At 47.0% G+C, this 14,654-nt stretch overlaps 1 protein-coding gene across 2 annotated transcripts in view; it reads right to left on the reverse strand.

Moving 5' to 3' along the window:
* Nucleotides 1–456: 456 nt before the first annotated feature.
* Nucleotides 457–14,654, reverse strand: part of LOC148011363 (putative plastidic glucose transporter 1) — a 74,217-nt gene continuing 60,019 nt past the window's right edge. Inside the window, exons 11-13 of one of the 2 annotated variants that reach the window (XM_087670230.1) lie at nucleotides 1,279–1,393; nucleotides 738–961; nucleotides 458–616 (exon numbers count right to left, since the gene is read on the reverse strand). In XM_087670230.1, the coding sequence (XP_087526356.1) occupies nucleotides 767–961; nucleotides 1,279–1,393 (310 nt within the window). In that variant the 3' untranslated portion in view covers nucleotides 458–616; nucleotides 738–766. Of the gene's footprint in view, nucleotides 962–1,278; nucleotides 1,394–14,654 lie in introns of both variants that reach the window. The other variant, XM_087670229.1, reaches the window with a different exon arrangement.

A 14,654-nucleotide genomic window follows, 5' to 3' on the forward strand; every position in this document is an offset into this window, starting at 1 on the left:
ATGTAAATGGTGTATTCACTCATCAATATGGTTTGTGCAGTATTCTTTATTTCTTGAACATGAAAATAACCACTGTTTGGGAAATTTGGGATGTTTTTGGTGTTGCCACATAGGCTTGACATGATTGTAATGCTTTGGTAATTATATAGTATACTTCTTGGTGTTGCCACATAGGCATGGCATGATTGTAATGGCTCAGTGATTACTGAAATAATATGAAAGCATACTTTCTGCCATAACAATATTACATTGTGGGAGAGACTATTAAACATCCCTTGAACTCTAATAATTATTGGGTCCAAATTTTTAAGAAAATCCGAAAAGTTCAAAATTTTCAGATAAGGCCTTCCAAGGGCAGGCCAAAAACAAAATCTGAATACATAGAGCACACACTGAAACTTTTACAATGCAAGCCATAATTTTTCTTTTTCCCATGAAGAGAAAATTCCATTAATGGAACCTCAGCGATAATCATCATGAAAGAAAATATACACAAATTGAATACATGAAATGAAAAGAAGCATAGGGGTCAACAACCTGAGCCATGGTTTGTGGTCAAGTCCAATCATAAATGAATGCAAATTCTACAAATATAGCAAGCCAAGACACAAATGGCCTATTTCAAGGAACGAGAAAAGATTTGAAACAAGTTAGATCAAAATGGCACAATTACAAAGGTTCTGTAAGAATTTAAAACTTGTTTCAATATTAAAGGAAGGTCGGAAAGGTAACTTGACCTTTCTTTAATATCATCTTTGCAACATGATCAATCCCTTGGAGCCTCTGGCTGATTCAAAAGCACTTCTATTTCTTCAAGGGAACGACCCTTCGTCTCAATAATAAAGGTGTTACTGAATAAAATTGCCAAGAGAGAGACGACTCCAAAACTCTTGTACACAGTTGAAAGTCCTAGATGCTCGACAACATCCAGAAAAAAGAGACCAATTGCGAAATTGCAGACCTGTACATCCAAATACTAGTCAATGGTCTCTTGCTTTCCTGCAGGAAGATCACGTTCTAACAAAACCATTGTATTCACAACAGAACAGTGTCCTCTTCAACAAATTAGACCATAAGCATTTTTCTTTAGAAGGATTTGATCTACACTAAGTTAAGCGTGACCAGTTTACCACAAGACCATGAACTGCTTGGAAAAACTGAGACCAATTCAGAATGTACAATAGTGTCAGCCCAACGTTTTCCTTCTGCTATTAACTATTAACTTCAGCTATGCAACACTCCAAGCAAAAAAATAGAGAGGGAAATAGAGCCTTTTACCCAATGCACACAAAGGCTTACAGCCATTGTCTTTGCTCGTGCTTGTGTGCTAGTTAACTCTGGAATGATCAGTGCTGTAACTGGACCTGCACCTAGAGCAAATGTGTAAACGTACCTGCAACACCAGTTTCCGTGAGGTTGCAACTCAGGAATGTTCCCAAGTGTGAAACCAGAGATATGTAAAAAATAAATTGGGACACACTGGAGTGAAGATATTGTGTGTAAGACCTGACTTGTTGGGCAGTTTCAAAACTGAGCAAAACATTTCAATCACTTGTCTTTGTTTCAAAAACGTGCAGACTGACCTTGCCATACAGTAAGGTGAACGATCTCTAGTGAAAGAAAATAAGTTGTTTGTAGGAGAAATATTTCAACAAAAGTAACTCACTACATTGTCAACCAGAATTAGAAAGGAGTACAATTATCTTGACTAACAAATTCACAATCAATGAAAATGATAACAGGGATGAAAGAATTGGATTAATCTTGCTGTCCAAATCATTAATGATAGCAATAGTCTACCAACTAGCAAGGGCCCAACATAAGAGGAGTTGGGATCATCTGCAGACAACATCTTCAGACTTTGCAATTGATAAACCAGACAAGCTATATTGCTTTCTTCAATGTGGGCTCTAGTAGAGGACTTCCCAGACGAGTGGACCATGCATACCATCATACCCATCCACAAGTCTGGAGACCCCCTAGATCCAGGTAACTACAGAACCATCATGGTGGGCCACACATTGGCCAAAATACATGGAGTGGTGATAGAGGCAGAGCCGAGTGCATATGCAGAGAGTTGAGAGTAGTAGGACCAGGCTGGGGGTTCTCTACACTTGACCACATCTTCACCTTGAGGAGAATGATTGAGCAGGGAAAAATGAGAAAGAAGAGATTTTATTGCTGCTTTGTGGATTTCTGGAAAGCCTTTGATACAGTTCCATGAGATAGACTATTACAGAGGTTGTAGACATTGGGGATCCCATCAGATATGATTTGGGGCATCTATGCACTATATAAGAGGGTTGTAGGTCGAGTGAGATGCTTAGGAGAACTTTCAGACATGGTCTCTATCACCATTGGAGTGAATTAAGGATGTCCCCTCTCCCCCACACTCTTCGGTCTCTACAAAAATAGAAGATCACATCACATAAGGAGGCGGCGATGGGGTGGAGATAGCAGGTATACTTTCTCCATTATGCTTTTTGCAGATGATATTGTTCTAGTCTCTGAATCATAGTAGGGTCTACAGCAACATCATCACACCCTTCATGACTTTTGTACATAGTGTGGATTTACGGTTAATCTTGGGCAAACCAAGATCCCGATTTTCACACATCAGCTCCAGTGAGGAGGAGATTAGTCTTCACTCTAGGAGCCCAATAGGTGAGGTTGTGGACTTACATGTCTACTTAGGGATCACTTTCACTACATCTGCTGGGAGATTCACCATAGCACATATAGCCACAGACGGACTCACACGAGGGTACGCAGCATCCGCCATGATGAAGAGATAGTACCACCATGCACACTTCCAAGAGCCTCACCATGGAGATGGCTATTTGACACAATGGTCACACCAACCATGATGTATGATGCACCTATTTGGATCTCTAGCTATGGACACAGATCGGGAGACCACAGATCTATGGACACATAACGGGAGACCTTAGATCGTTATGCTTTCATGGATGATCTGTAGCAAACCATCAGCACCACATGAGATAATTAGAGACGAGTTTGTTGCACCCCCCATGATGATGGAGGCCCTTTTTCAGACCATAAGCTTCATACACAATGTATGTGACATGCATTCGGATAGACTATCTAAGAGGGCCTTCAAGGCCTCTAGGCGGCTAGCTCAGAAAGGACAAGAGACTTCATGCCCCAAATTCATTGATTTGCTTGTTCCTCCACTTGAATTTTACTAAAACCAGCTTCAACCTTGTTGAATCCAAGTCTTGGAGCTTCCAATTTCTGGTACACTTCTTGATGCTGCTGCTAAACCCTGATTTCTGCTGCATATTAGGGTTTATAGCAAAGAAATCTGAAATTTCTCAGCCTCTGGTGATCTCAATGCTGTAATCTTTGGAGCAAGGCTGTAGAAAGGCTAGGAGATGAGAGAGAATGCTAAGGAGAGAGAAAATTCAAACTTTCTTCATGAAGAACTAAAGGAAATCTGTCATTTACTGCTACTGCCCCGTCTCAACAGTTTGTAGATACAAATAACTAAAGAAAATCAGTCATTTGCTGCTGTTGCCTTGTCTCGACAACCTAAAAATGTTGTCACCTGCTGTTGATTGGTCTTCTCCCCCCTCTAATGGCTGTAAATCAAACCAGCAACATCTCCTCCCCCTCTCTTGCAGGCTAAATACACTAAAATGCCTCTCCAGCCTCTAAAGACGTTTTTTAGTCTTGCATGGGCATTTTTGACAAGTGGCAGCCTTCCCAAATGGTTTTCCCAACATTATCCATAATTAAATATTTTCAATCTTTAAATACTAAAAATTAATCTGATAATTATTTTGGTGCCTAGAAAAATAGTTTGACTAGCCAATAATTAAATTGGCTAGCCAACTTACATTCCTGAGTGTCTCTGTGCCATCTTTGACCATCAAATTGACGTTAGCTACCATTAAACGCCACTTCTCTAGTGTCACCAACTAACACTTATGGACAAATGAATAACCTAGGCCAACAACTAACACTAGATACCACCAAATACCTATGCGGCATAACTTATAGTAACTTTTGTCTTTGACATCTCGTGATTTCCTCAGGTCCTGGGCTCGTAAATTTTCTCTAACCCTAGTTACACCTCACATGTGCAACATTTACTTAACCATGCGATTAAAAATTAATCCACACATTAAGTGAGGTTTCAAAAATACATGTCCTCATGATAGCACACCTGAAGACCTTCCATAACCCGTAGACCTATGTAATCTGCTGACTTTTGAGCTGCACTCCAATCGGTGTGCAAACAGCCCTACTCCAGCTAATGTAGTAGACTCCGAGTGCTCCATTAGGTGTAGATAGGCAGGAAGGTAAGGGCCCTGAAAACGAGGTGACTAGCAAGGTGTAATCTTTGTCATGTGAGGGCAATGGCTGATCTCAATATGTCATTTATTGATGAAGCAATTAAAGGAAGAAGAAATGGTGCCATGTATGGACTTGGATCTAGTAGGTAAGTGCAACAATCATACTGTAGATGATCATATGCAGGATGTTGATGGTCCCAACATGTCATTTATTGATGAAGCGGTGTCAGCTATGGGTCCGGATTCAGAGGAAGAAGAAATAGTGCCATGTACGGACTTAGAGCTAGAAGATAAGAGTAATGATCATGATATAAATGATCATATGCAGGGTATTGATGGTTTGCCTTCTAACGCATCTTACACACCTGAAATGCATTCATATGCTCAAGTTGCCAATTAGCCGAATGACTCTCAAGATTTGGATTGGGAGCATTTATTAAGCTTTGCACACTTTGTGTTGGGAGAATTTGTGGAACACAAGCAACATAATCTTACGGGTTTTGATGAAGGGGATGTTTTGGATATGCATGTGGATACCAAGATGTTACAGTCTTTTTCTACCTTTCACTAACAAGGTGTTATTTTGTTCTTTATTGCTAGCATCCCATGCTCTCTTGGATTCATCAATGGTTGCAGACTATTTTTCAAGAAGATTGCATCATAGTCGTTAGGTACAAAATGTACGATACCATACAGTACGATAAAATATGGTACTAAATGGTACTTTAAGATTTTTAACGGTACAGTACGATATTAGTACAAAAAGAAAAATCATATTGGGTATTTCAAACTAAAGATGATAGAATAAATGTGTAAAGTCTAAATAGCAATGCTATTAGAGTATACAAGATGATTACTTGAGGGTAACATGCCAACACCTTTATGGTATATGTCTCACATGCAATATGCGCTACAACAAACAAGTTACAAGTACATAGATGGGACTAGATATATTACGAGGACGTGAAATTTTGAGATGCTTTACTCTTGTTGATAACAGTTGATTAAGTTATTAATCGAACATGTAAGGTTGTTTAAGCACATGCGATACACATGGCAAATATTCCATAGTAGCAAGCTAAGGACCCCGAGGATACAGTGGATATTGAGCTAAAAATGCATTAGCTTGACTTAAACAACCCCAAAACATGCTTAATTAATGAAGAAGACCTCTTGTTTTTTTTTTTAAACGCAATCCTAGAGAGTTTTTTTTTTTGCAAATAAAGTGTGACTAATTATATTACTTCAGAACAAACCTGAATACAAAGAAGTGTTCATGCTCAACAGACTAGCTAGAGCTAATGATGAGCTACTGATATATCAAGTGTACAAGCCTCTCAAGGCGGTCTAGGGGGAATGGGGGTAAGAAGCCATGGAGGGGGGGTGTATCGCCATCTGGGGCTGCCTGTCTGCATCATGAATAACAGGTCCAGACCACCCCAGGTGCGCATGAAGTGAAAACAGAGCTCCTGACAAGCTCAAGACTCGCCCTGCACCTGGTCCCATCGGCCACGGAGGGAATGGATGATGGAGATCTAGAGCTCTGCCAAAGTTGCATGCGCTGAAAGTCTCTCCCCGCCAAAAACCTCCTGACACCGCGCCTTCCAGATGTGCCATCCAGTAAGACTCCCTACAATCTCCCATACCTTAGAGCAGTCTGTTGTGGGCTCAGTACCTAGCGGAAGGGTAGAGCCTCCAAGCCGAGCACTGGGTATGACCCAACCTCAATGATGAAGATTGTGTCCTACATCCCAGTCTCATACAAAATGTTACAGCCCTGGCTGACTGCCTGCCAGTAAAAAAGCACCCCAAGAGATACATCCAAGGCTGGGTGCTATACGGCGGAGAATGCGGCATGCTCCTCGCCACATGAGCTGCGTCGCCTCACGACCAAAGGCAATGCTTGGAGTTTCCAGAGACTACTACAGGCAGCGTTTACAATCGTCATCTTTCTGCATTTGGGCTAACCAGCTCCCCACCGCTAGGCCTCCATGTGCCAACAATCGTAAGAAATACGATACCCTCCTCGGCCTCCACCTATCCCATAGACGACGCCAGAAAATCCATCGGAAAGCATCCGTGATGCTGTGCTCTGCCCAGTACCTACTACGCGAGGGCGCCCAGTCCATGTCCTCCTGCATCAGGGCGCGTCTACCAATCCTGGTTGTGTATTCCAGGAACCTCGGTGGCTTCTTGGCAACCGCAGAGGCCGGCCATAGCCACTCTCCAGGGTCCCACTCTAGCTCATTAAGTGGCCTGCTCTCCAATATCCAAAGGTGCCACTCTCGGAACTCCTCCTAGAACACATAAGGGTTCAGATGCCATGTCTTCCCCTGAAGGCCAAACCACCCGAATCCTCCTCCAGAAAAGCCATTTATCCCCTCATCCTACTACCCTCTGTCAAGAACCAAATGCCCCTCCTGTACAGTGAAGAAGGTCCCCTATGGAGCACCACCCACTCTACGTGCCACCTTTAGGGAGATATCTACCTCACCGAGCTCTACCGGCTCTCGTAACACGGGGTTAAGCCACTCTTTAGGTATCGCAACGTCAATCTCCCTCCTCAACTCTGCTCCTCTCTGGCAACCTAATGCTTGCTGCAACACCTCCTGCTCCACCATCCTGTACACCTCCCACCAAGTCCTGATGGTACAAGCCGGGCCGACCTCCCAACCAGCACACTGGATGTGGGGGCGCTCGCCAATCTGTACCCCCTCCTAATCTCTTATCTGGGGGTTCCATATCACCGGCTGGTGGTCTATCTCCTCCTGGCACCCTGGGGAGCTCTAAATAAGAGCCTTACGGAGACCCTGCCACACACGAAGCAGGCTGCGGAGGAAAGAGGATTTGGGGGGCTTGATCTGAGCCGTCGTGAAGATTCATCTCAAGGACGGCCTCCAATTACCGTCGAGCCTCGGTCTGCACTCCTGGAGGCCCTCCTGCAATATGATCTTCCATGTCTATCCTCTTGATGTGAGACTACGGACTACTAGCTTGCCTAGAAGGGCCAGACTCTAATATTCTGGGTCTATGATTCCAAGCCCTCCCTCTGACCGATGTCGAATGATGGTCGCCCACGCCACCTTGGCCTTGGAGTCCCTAGATCCGTCTGACCCAACCTAGAGTAAGTTCCGCACTAGGCGGCGAAGCTGAACTACACAGGACGAGGAGAAACACCAACACGAGGCGATGTACCATGCCATCACTAGAAGGACCTGGTTGACCACTAGTGCTCAGCCTGCTAGGGAAAGGCGAGCAGTACTCCAATAGGTTAGCTTCCTCCGAATAGAGTCGAGGACTGGAAGAAACTGCTGGGCTGGAGTGATGTGGAGTCCCACCTGGAATCCTAGGTAACGGACGGTCTGCCCTCTGCACACCCATCTAAATCCCAAGCGAACGCCCCACTCTGTGCTAGAGTCCAGATCTATAAGGAAACCGACTGACTTTTACTAGTTGATTTTCGCTCATGGTGCAGTGCAGAACACCTCGAGAGCTAGTCTCACTCTCTCCAGTATCAACTCATCGTCCTCTATGTAGGGTGCTGCGTCATCTGCATACTCTGAGTCTAACAGTTCCGTCTCCTCTCTCACCGGAAGTTGGAGGCCGCGTAACCCGCTCACACGTAACCTGAGAAAATGGGACATCGCCTTTGCAAAGAGTAGGAACACATACGGGATCAGAGGACAGACCTGCCGGATAGATCTCTCTAACTGAAACTCCTCCCCTCACTTGCCACCTATAAAAACCCTGCTGGTAGCCGATTTGTTAAGTGCAGAGACCCCACGGATCCATGCCTGGGGGAAGCCCAACCTCACCATGGTGCCCTCTAAAAAGTCCCAGTTCACCTTGTCATAGGCTTTCTCGAAGTCCAAGAGTAGTACCGCCAGTCGTTGACCACTGTGCTAGGCCCACTCTATCGCTTCAAAGAAGGTGAAGACATTGTCTAGGATGCTCCAATCCTGGACAAAGCTTGTCTATGTGTCATGAATAATGTCTGGAAGCACAGGGCGGAGACGCCTACAATCATCTTTGCCAATGCCTAATAGGCCACTGACAACAAGGTAATCGGTCTCCACTAGGATAGCTCCAAACGGTCTCCCCCTCTAGGAAAGAGACTGATAAGACCTGCCGATAGACTCCCTGGCATCCATCCTGAGCTGAAAATCTCTTGGAAGCCCAGCAATAGGGGGTCCTTTACCACCTCCCACTAGGTAGTGAAGAAGGCTTTATTCTGCCCGTCTTGTGTATGGAAAGCCTCCTCTAGTTCTTTCTCTGTGAAGGGGGCTAGGAGGGAGTGTCCCATCTCCTCTATGACGACGGATAGGATGTGATCCCAGACCTGCTGTCTACATCGTTGTCCTTTGGCTAAGGCTGTCTCTTGTTGGAAGAGACATCTATAGTAGTCGGTGGCAATCTCCATCACCTCGTCTGGGCTAGAGCAAATCCTCCCATACTGATCCCGGAGGCTGCGTATCTACTCTCCTGATTGCAAGGCTAGTGCACTTGGAAAAACTCCTTGCACATCGTGTCCCCCTTCCATGTCCAAAAGGTTGCTGAGGTGCGGAATGAGAACTGCGAGTGTCTGTCCTCTAGGCCGGAGATGGCTGCTCGTACGCGCACCTCTTGTGCGTGGAGGATGAGATCCCCTGGTGCCTCCTATAGTAATCTCTGTGTTGCTGCTAGGTCCTGCCGCAGTGCTCTCTCCTCCTCCCCGCTCTGTTGCCTAACCTTTAGGACTGCCTCCTGGCAGATACTACTTGCCTCGGCTAGGACCTCTGCAACTTCCTTTGCGATCCAGTCCCTCCTGCCCCACTTCCTAGTCCAAATCTGCTCAATCTAACTCTTTACCTCCTCCCTCCTGTAGACCAAATCAGGGATCCAACATGATCGTGTGTCTAGGAAAGATGCTGGGGGGTCAAGTGTCAGGAGAACCAGGCAGTGATCGGACACAGTGGTGCCAACCAACTGCCCTACCTAGCCTCCGCGAGAGCATCCCCACTCTCCCACATAGAACCTGTCCAGCCACTCCAACAGGACTCCTCCTAGCCGCCTATATCCCCAAGAGAAATCCAACGACCTCTCCCTCCTGTGGAAAGCTGGGTCTCTCCAAGCATCGCGTGCTCCTACTGCCAATAGGAAGACCTCCCATGCCTCCTACTCCTCCCCAACCATGCCCTGGTAGTTTCTGCCCCTGCCCTGCTGGTCCTCTAAGGCTTCCCAGTTGTTGAAGTCTCCTCCAACAATCCAAGAGTCCACCTCTGGGAGTCCTGCTCTGATCTCCACCTAGAACTTGCTACATGCCCTAGCCTCAGTAGGGGCATAAACATTGAGGACTCCAAGGCACGAGTCCCCAATTTCCAATCTGATCCAGAGCACTCTTCCTGCCACAATCGTCCCATGTCCTATACATGGGCAGTGAGGCTCGGGCCAATAGAGATGCACACGCCTCCACTCCTATCGTGGGCACCAATGGCGTGCTCCTAGTAAGTGTGTGAGCTACCTGGGAGTACCTTTCCTACCCGCTGGGCCTGGGCAAGAGTGAGCTTGTGCTCCTATAAAAGTAGGATGTCGATCCGTCTGGCAAGGGTAGGTTGCAGCTCTTGCCGAACAATCAATTTCCTGGAACCCACGTGCTCCACTATAGTGGAGACTATTCACATTCCAGGATGCAAGATGTATACTCGTGGAGAAACCTACGATTAACCGAACAAACATCTGTTCGGTGTGGAAGTTGCTGACGAAGAAGAAGAGCTATGGGGCACGCAGGTTTGCTTTGCTATAGGCCTAGACAGTGAACTCCATTCCCCCATGGTGGACCTTGGGCGCGCGGACCATGGGGGCATAGAAACAGGGAACGCCCGTTCCGGGCCTTAGGAACGGATTAACGCGTTCCGGCATGTGTCTACCAGCGAAATGCCCCTAGAACGTTCCTGTCCGTTCCCAGCCCCGTTCCTGCCCGCATTCCGGGCTGTTCTAGTAGCCGTTTCCTGTTTGGAACGGTCGTTCCCTGGAATCAGACTGCACTATCCCCAAAATTGGGGCATTTCAGATCAGGGATTGCCCCAAATTTAGGGCTTTTTCAGCAAGGATTTGGGGCATTGGTCTTGAATGCATTATTCCCAATTTTAGGGCATTTTAGATCAAGCATTGCCCCAAATTTGGGGCTTTTTGAGCAAGGATTTGAGGCATGGAATTGGCTGCAATGTCTCCAAAAGGATTGCCCAAAATTTGGGGCTTTTTCAGCAAAGATGTGGGGCATTGGACTTGGCTGCAATGTCCCCAATTTTGGGGTATTTCAGATCAAGCATTGCCTCAAATTTGGGGTTATGTCAGCAAGGATTTGGGGCATGGCATTGGCTGCAATGTCCCCAAATTTGGGGCATTTCCAATGTGTTGACTGAATATATATATATATATATATATATATGCCGTTCCCCCCATTCCCGTTCCCCAATCCTAAGCATTCCCCCTGTTCCAAGGGGGTCCCGTTCCCCGTTCCTAGTAACTATGCATGGGGATGATGGATGCACCTGGTGGTACCACCAGGGCATCTATCAACCAGGTTGAAAGGTGGGACTCTGTACACTGATAGAACTGGGCCGCCTGTGCCAGAGGCCACTCGATCACATCTATTGGAGCTCTCCACTACGGAGGGGCTCGAAAGATAATGCTTAAATGTGGGACCTTGGCCCCAGCCCACCAATTAATGTGCATCATGCATCTTGGCCATTGCTGGGAAAAAGTGTCAATTCTCCTTCTCCCATTTCTCCCATCCGCTAGGAGATGTGGTTGCCACCTGGCTCTTCACCTCCTCCTCTATCTGTGTCATCGTCAAGTCTCCTGTATGAGCGGTCTGACATAAGAAAGTGTAGTGGTGCTAGTAGATGGACCTTGCCGCTCCTCGACTTGTGTACCACGAAGACTCCCTCCTCCAGAGGTAGTGGGAACTCTCTATGCTCCACAACTCTCAGGTAAGACCACGGCCCACTACGAAAGAACTCCTGTGGTAGCAGCTGCGCCCGTCTCGGGAAAGTGTGTCGGGCAGCCTTGCCGGATGAGCTGGTAGCGGTATGGGGAGGGCTAGGCTACCAATGAGAGAAGGATGTCGGCGTGTGGGGCTCCTCACCTCCTGTGGTTTTGGGGGGGGGGGGGCGGGGGGGGGGGGGGGGGGGGGGTGCGGGGCGGGAAGGGTGAGGGGGATGTGGGCCCTGGAGTGAGAAAGTCTGTGACGCCTTCGTGGGAGATGGATGTGTAGGCCTATGGTCCTGCCGTGTGGGTCGAGGAGAGGGGGCCTGTGTGGTGTTCTGCCGAGGGGGTGATGCTCGCCCTCCTACTCCCTGCTACCATGGCTGTGTCTGCAGGGCTGACTGTGGCTCCCCCTACTATCTCCCTCTCTCACGTCTCTCAATCCATGTAAATACATCTGCGTCCACCTGTGGGCCTGTCAATGAAGCTGCCTTGGTTCCGAAGCGCACGCAATCTGTTGCCCGATGCCTAAAGTCATGGCAACGCAAGCACTGCCCTGGCTGCCCAGTCATAATAACCTGCTGCCTGAAGGAGTGTCCTCCTGCCTCGATCTCTAGAAACTGTGGTATATTCTTTGTCTCTTCACTCCCAGCCGTACCTTTGGGACACCTGCAACTGTCATTGCATCCGCAAAAGCAGCACGAAGGACGGCGCTGCAGAGTCGTCCAAAGTCTTCCACTAATTGGCGATACTCTATCGCCATTCTGGGGAAGAGTAGAGTGACCGGTGTCTAAGGAAACTGTTGTGGAGCACGAATGCCTCCATTGTGAAGCCATTGTACCAGGGGACCATGTAGATGACCCCCTTCGTGGAAGCATAGGGTGAACCAACTAGTAGCTCACGGGCTGCATCTGCTGAGGTGAGTCGTACCATGAAGATCCCTTGACCCATGAGAACCGCCTCCACGATCTGCAATGTGCCGATGCGCAAAGTGAAATGAAGCCAATCTCGAAGCTGGGCCCTGGATGGGAAATGTCCTACTACCTGACCAAAGATCAATGTTTCTTCTAGCTCCAGCTCTGTGACATGAACGGCTAAGAGCTATTCCTCAAAGAGGATGACGCGCAAGGTGTCTGACTGGGGGGCACTCGCAGAATGCACCAACGTCTGACCAGAGGTTTCCATTGCACATCCCCGCTGAGGACCTACCAAACACTCTGTTGTGATGCCGGAGAGGGGAGTATTGCTGCAGATGGAGGGAGCAACAGGGGAGGGATGTTGTTTTTCAGGCGGTGGAGGGGTGCTGGACTCCACGTATTGCTGGCTCCCTACGAGGACACGCGGGTGGCCTACCGGGCGGGGCTGCCAGGCGAGGGAGGCTGGGACAGCATTGAGGGGGAGCTGGGTAGGGGGGGAGCAGCGCATTTGGAGAAGTTGGGGCGCAGTGCGATGGTAGCCAAGCTGGAGGAGGGTGCGACATCAAGCAGGCTGGAGGAGGGGGGCGCCAAGACAGGCAGGCGAGGGGGAGACGCTATGGAGGCCAAAAGGGGGGGCGTGATAGCATGTCGAGCGGGGGGAGGGTAGACGCGAATGGCGAGCAAAAGCGTTGGGGGAGGGCCGCGATGGCAGGTAGGTGGGGGGGGAAGGGGGGGCAACGCGACGGCGTGACAGGAGGTGGGGAGAGGAGGTGCGATGGGAGGCATCACGTGTTGGCAAGGAGCTTCTGGAGATAAAACATGTGCGATCCTAGAGAGTTAATAAGTTCCACATGCAAAATCCTAACTTGGGTGCCTCAAACTTTCTATAAATATGCATGCAGCCCACCACTCTTCATCAATCTCGTTTTTGCAGGTTTTAGGAGCTATAACTTCGCTGCCCACACCCCATTCACAGAGTACACTGCGGTCAGATTTTCCACCAGCCACCTACCCATCTGGCGCCCGATCCCAACCTTCTTCGTAAGTTTGTTGTTGTTGCCAGGTCCTAGGAGCTGTTGCCTATAGTTGGGTGTTGTCACCTACAATTGGATGCTGTCACCACCTATTGGCAACTATCACCATCATCTTCTCTCTCCTTTGAATGGTGCATTTTGGTTTTCTGGCTGCTGCCTTGAGATTCTCTCACCACTATCTGCTGTGTTTGCACCTAGCAAGCTATTGTGCATATTTTCTCTCTCCTCAAGTACCTACGTTTCTAGTCTTTCTCTCTCCTACACTACTGTCTGCATCAGATCCAGCCTACCTTGGCAGCACTTGCTAGTATTCGATACTCAAAGGTTGCCTTTTGCTGCAATCCAAGATCCATTCAGAGTACAATACACTCTACAGCTCATAACCTCTGCCTTGATTCCAGAGATACGAGAGTTCGAGATTTAGTATTCATTGCATATTGTATTTGCTGCATGTGCATTGTATATTCATTATTCATTCACTTCATTATTCATTTTGTTCATTGTCTTTGAGTTATCCTAATCCTAAACCTAACTATGTTCTGAGTTTATCAGCCTGTGCTTTGTCGTACGATTGGTTTTATGCTTTTTGCATTTAGAGCATTTCTTCACATGGTATTAGAGCTAGATACTCTTTGAGAAACCTTGGCCTTTGATTGATATACTTTAATTGCGAAAGCAAGAATAACAAAAGGGTCAAATGACTTCGAACACATTCACAAACACCACTTCAATCTCCATAGCCAAACATGGATAGAAACGATCAGGAGTGGACCTCCCAGCTTGCTATTGCCCAATTTGACATGGACAGAGAACCATTGAACCACCATGGAGTCCATAGACTATATCGAATTTCTCCCACTAAGTGTGAGCTCATCCTTATGCGTAGGGCTCAACAGGAGGTTGAAGGTAAACCTTAGTTTTCTTCTTTAGATTTGGTGCAAAGAACTAATGATCTTGCAGGACCTTCAGAATCTCCACTATGAACTAGCCATCCGCAAGTGGAACCTGGCTAGGATTACACATCACTTCCACAATACCACTTTTCTCCAAAGCTAGCTATAAATCTTACTATTTCAAATTCTATGCAACTGATTTTGTATTTTCTATTGGATTAGGAGAAGCTCATCAAGAAGGGACTCTTCAAAACAAGCTTTGGTTTGTGAGTAATGAGGAAGACAGGTGTTTCTTCGTGAACCCAAAACTAGGTAAGAAGCTAAAAGAAGAACTTGTAAGTATTATTACTCTTCCTTTTCCTTCAAATGATTTTATTTCTCATGGTCAATATGGAGTAGGTGCTATTGAGCTAAAAATGCATTAGCTTTACTTAAACAATCCCAAAACTTGCTTAATTAATGAAGAAACCTAGTTTATTTAAAAGAAACACCATCCTAGAGAGTTTCTATGTCCCATAAGCACAA

Source organism: Lygodium microphyllum, chromosome 28 (assembly GCF_053477565.2).
Source record: "Lygodium microphyllum isolate KBCC chromosome 28, Lygodium_microphyllum_v1.1.10, whole genome shotgun sequence".
NCBI classification, from domain to species: Eukaryota; Viridiplantae; Streptophyta; class Polypodiopsida; order Schizaeales; family Lygodiaceae; genus Lygodium; species Lygodium microphyllum.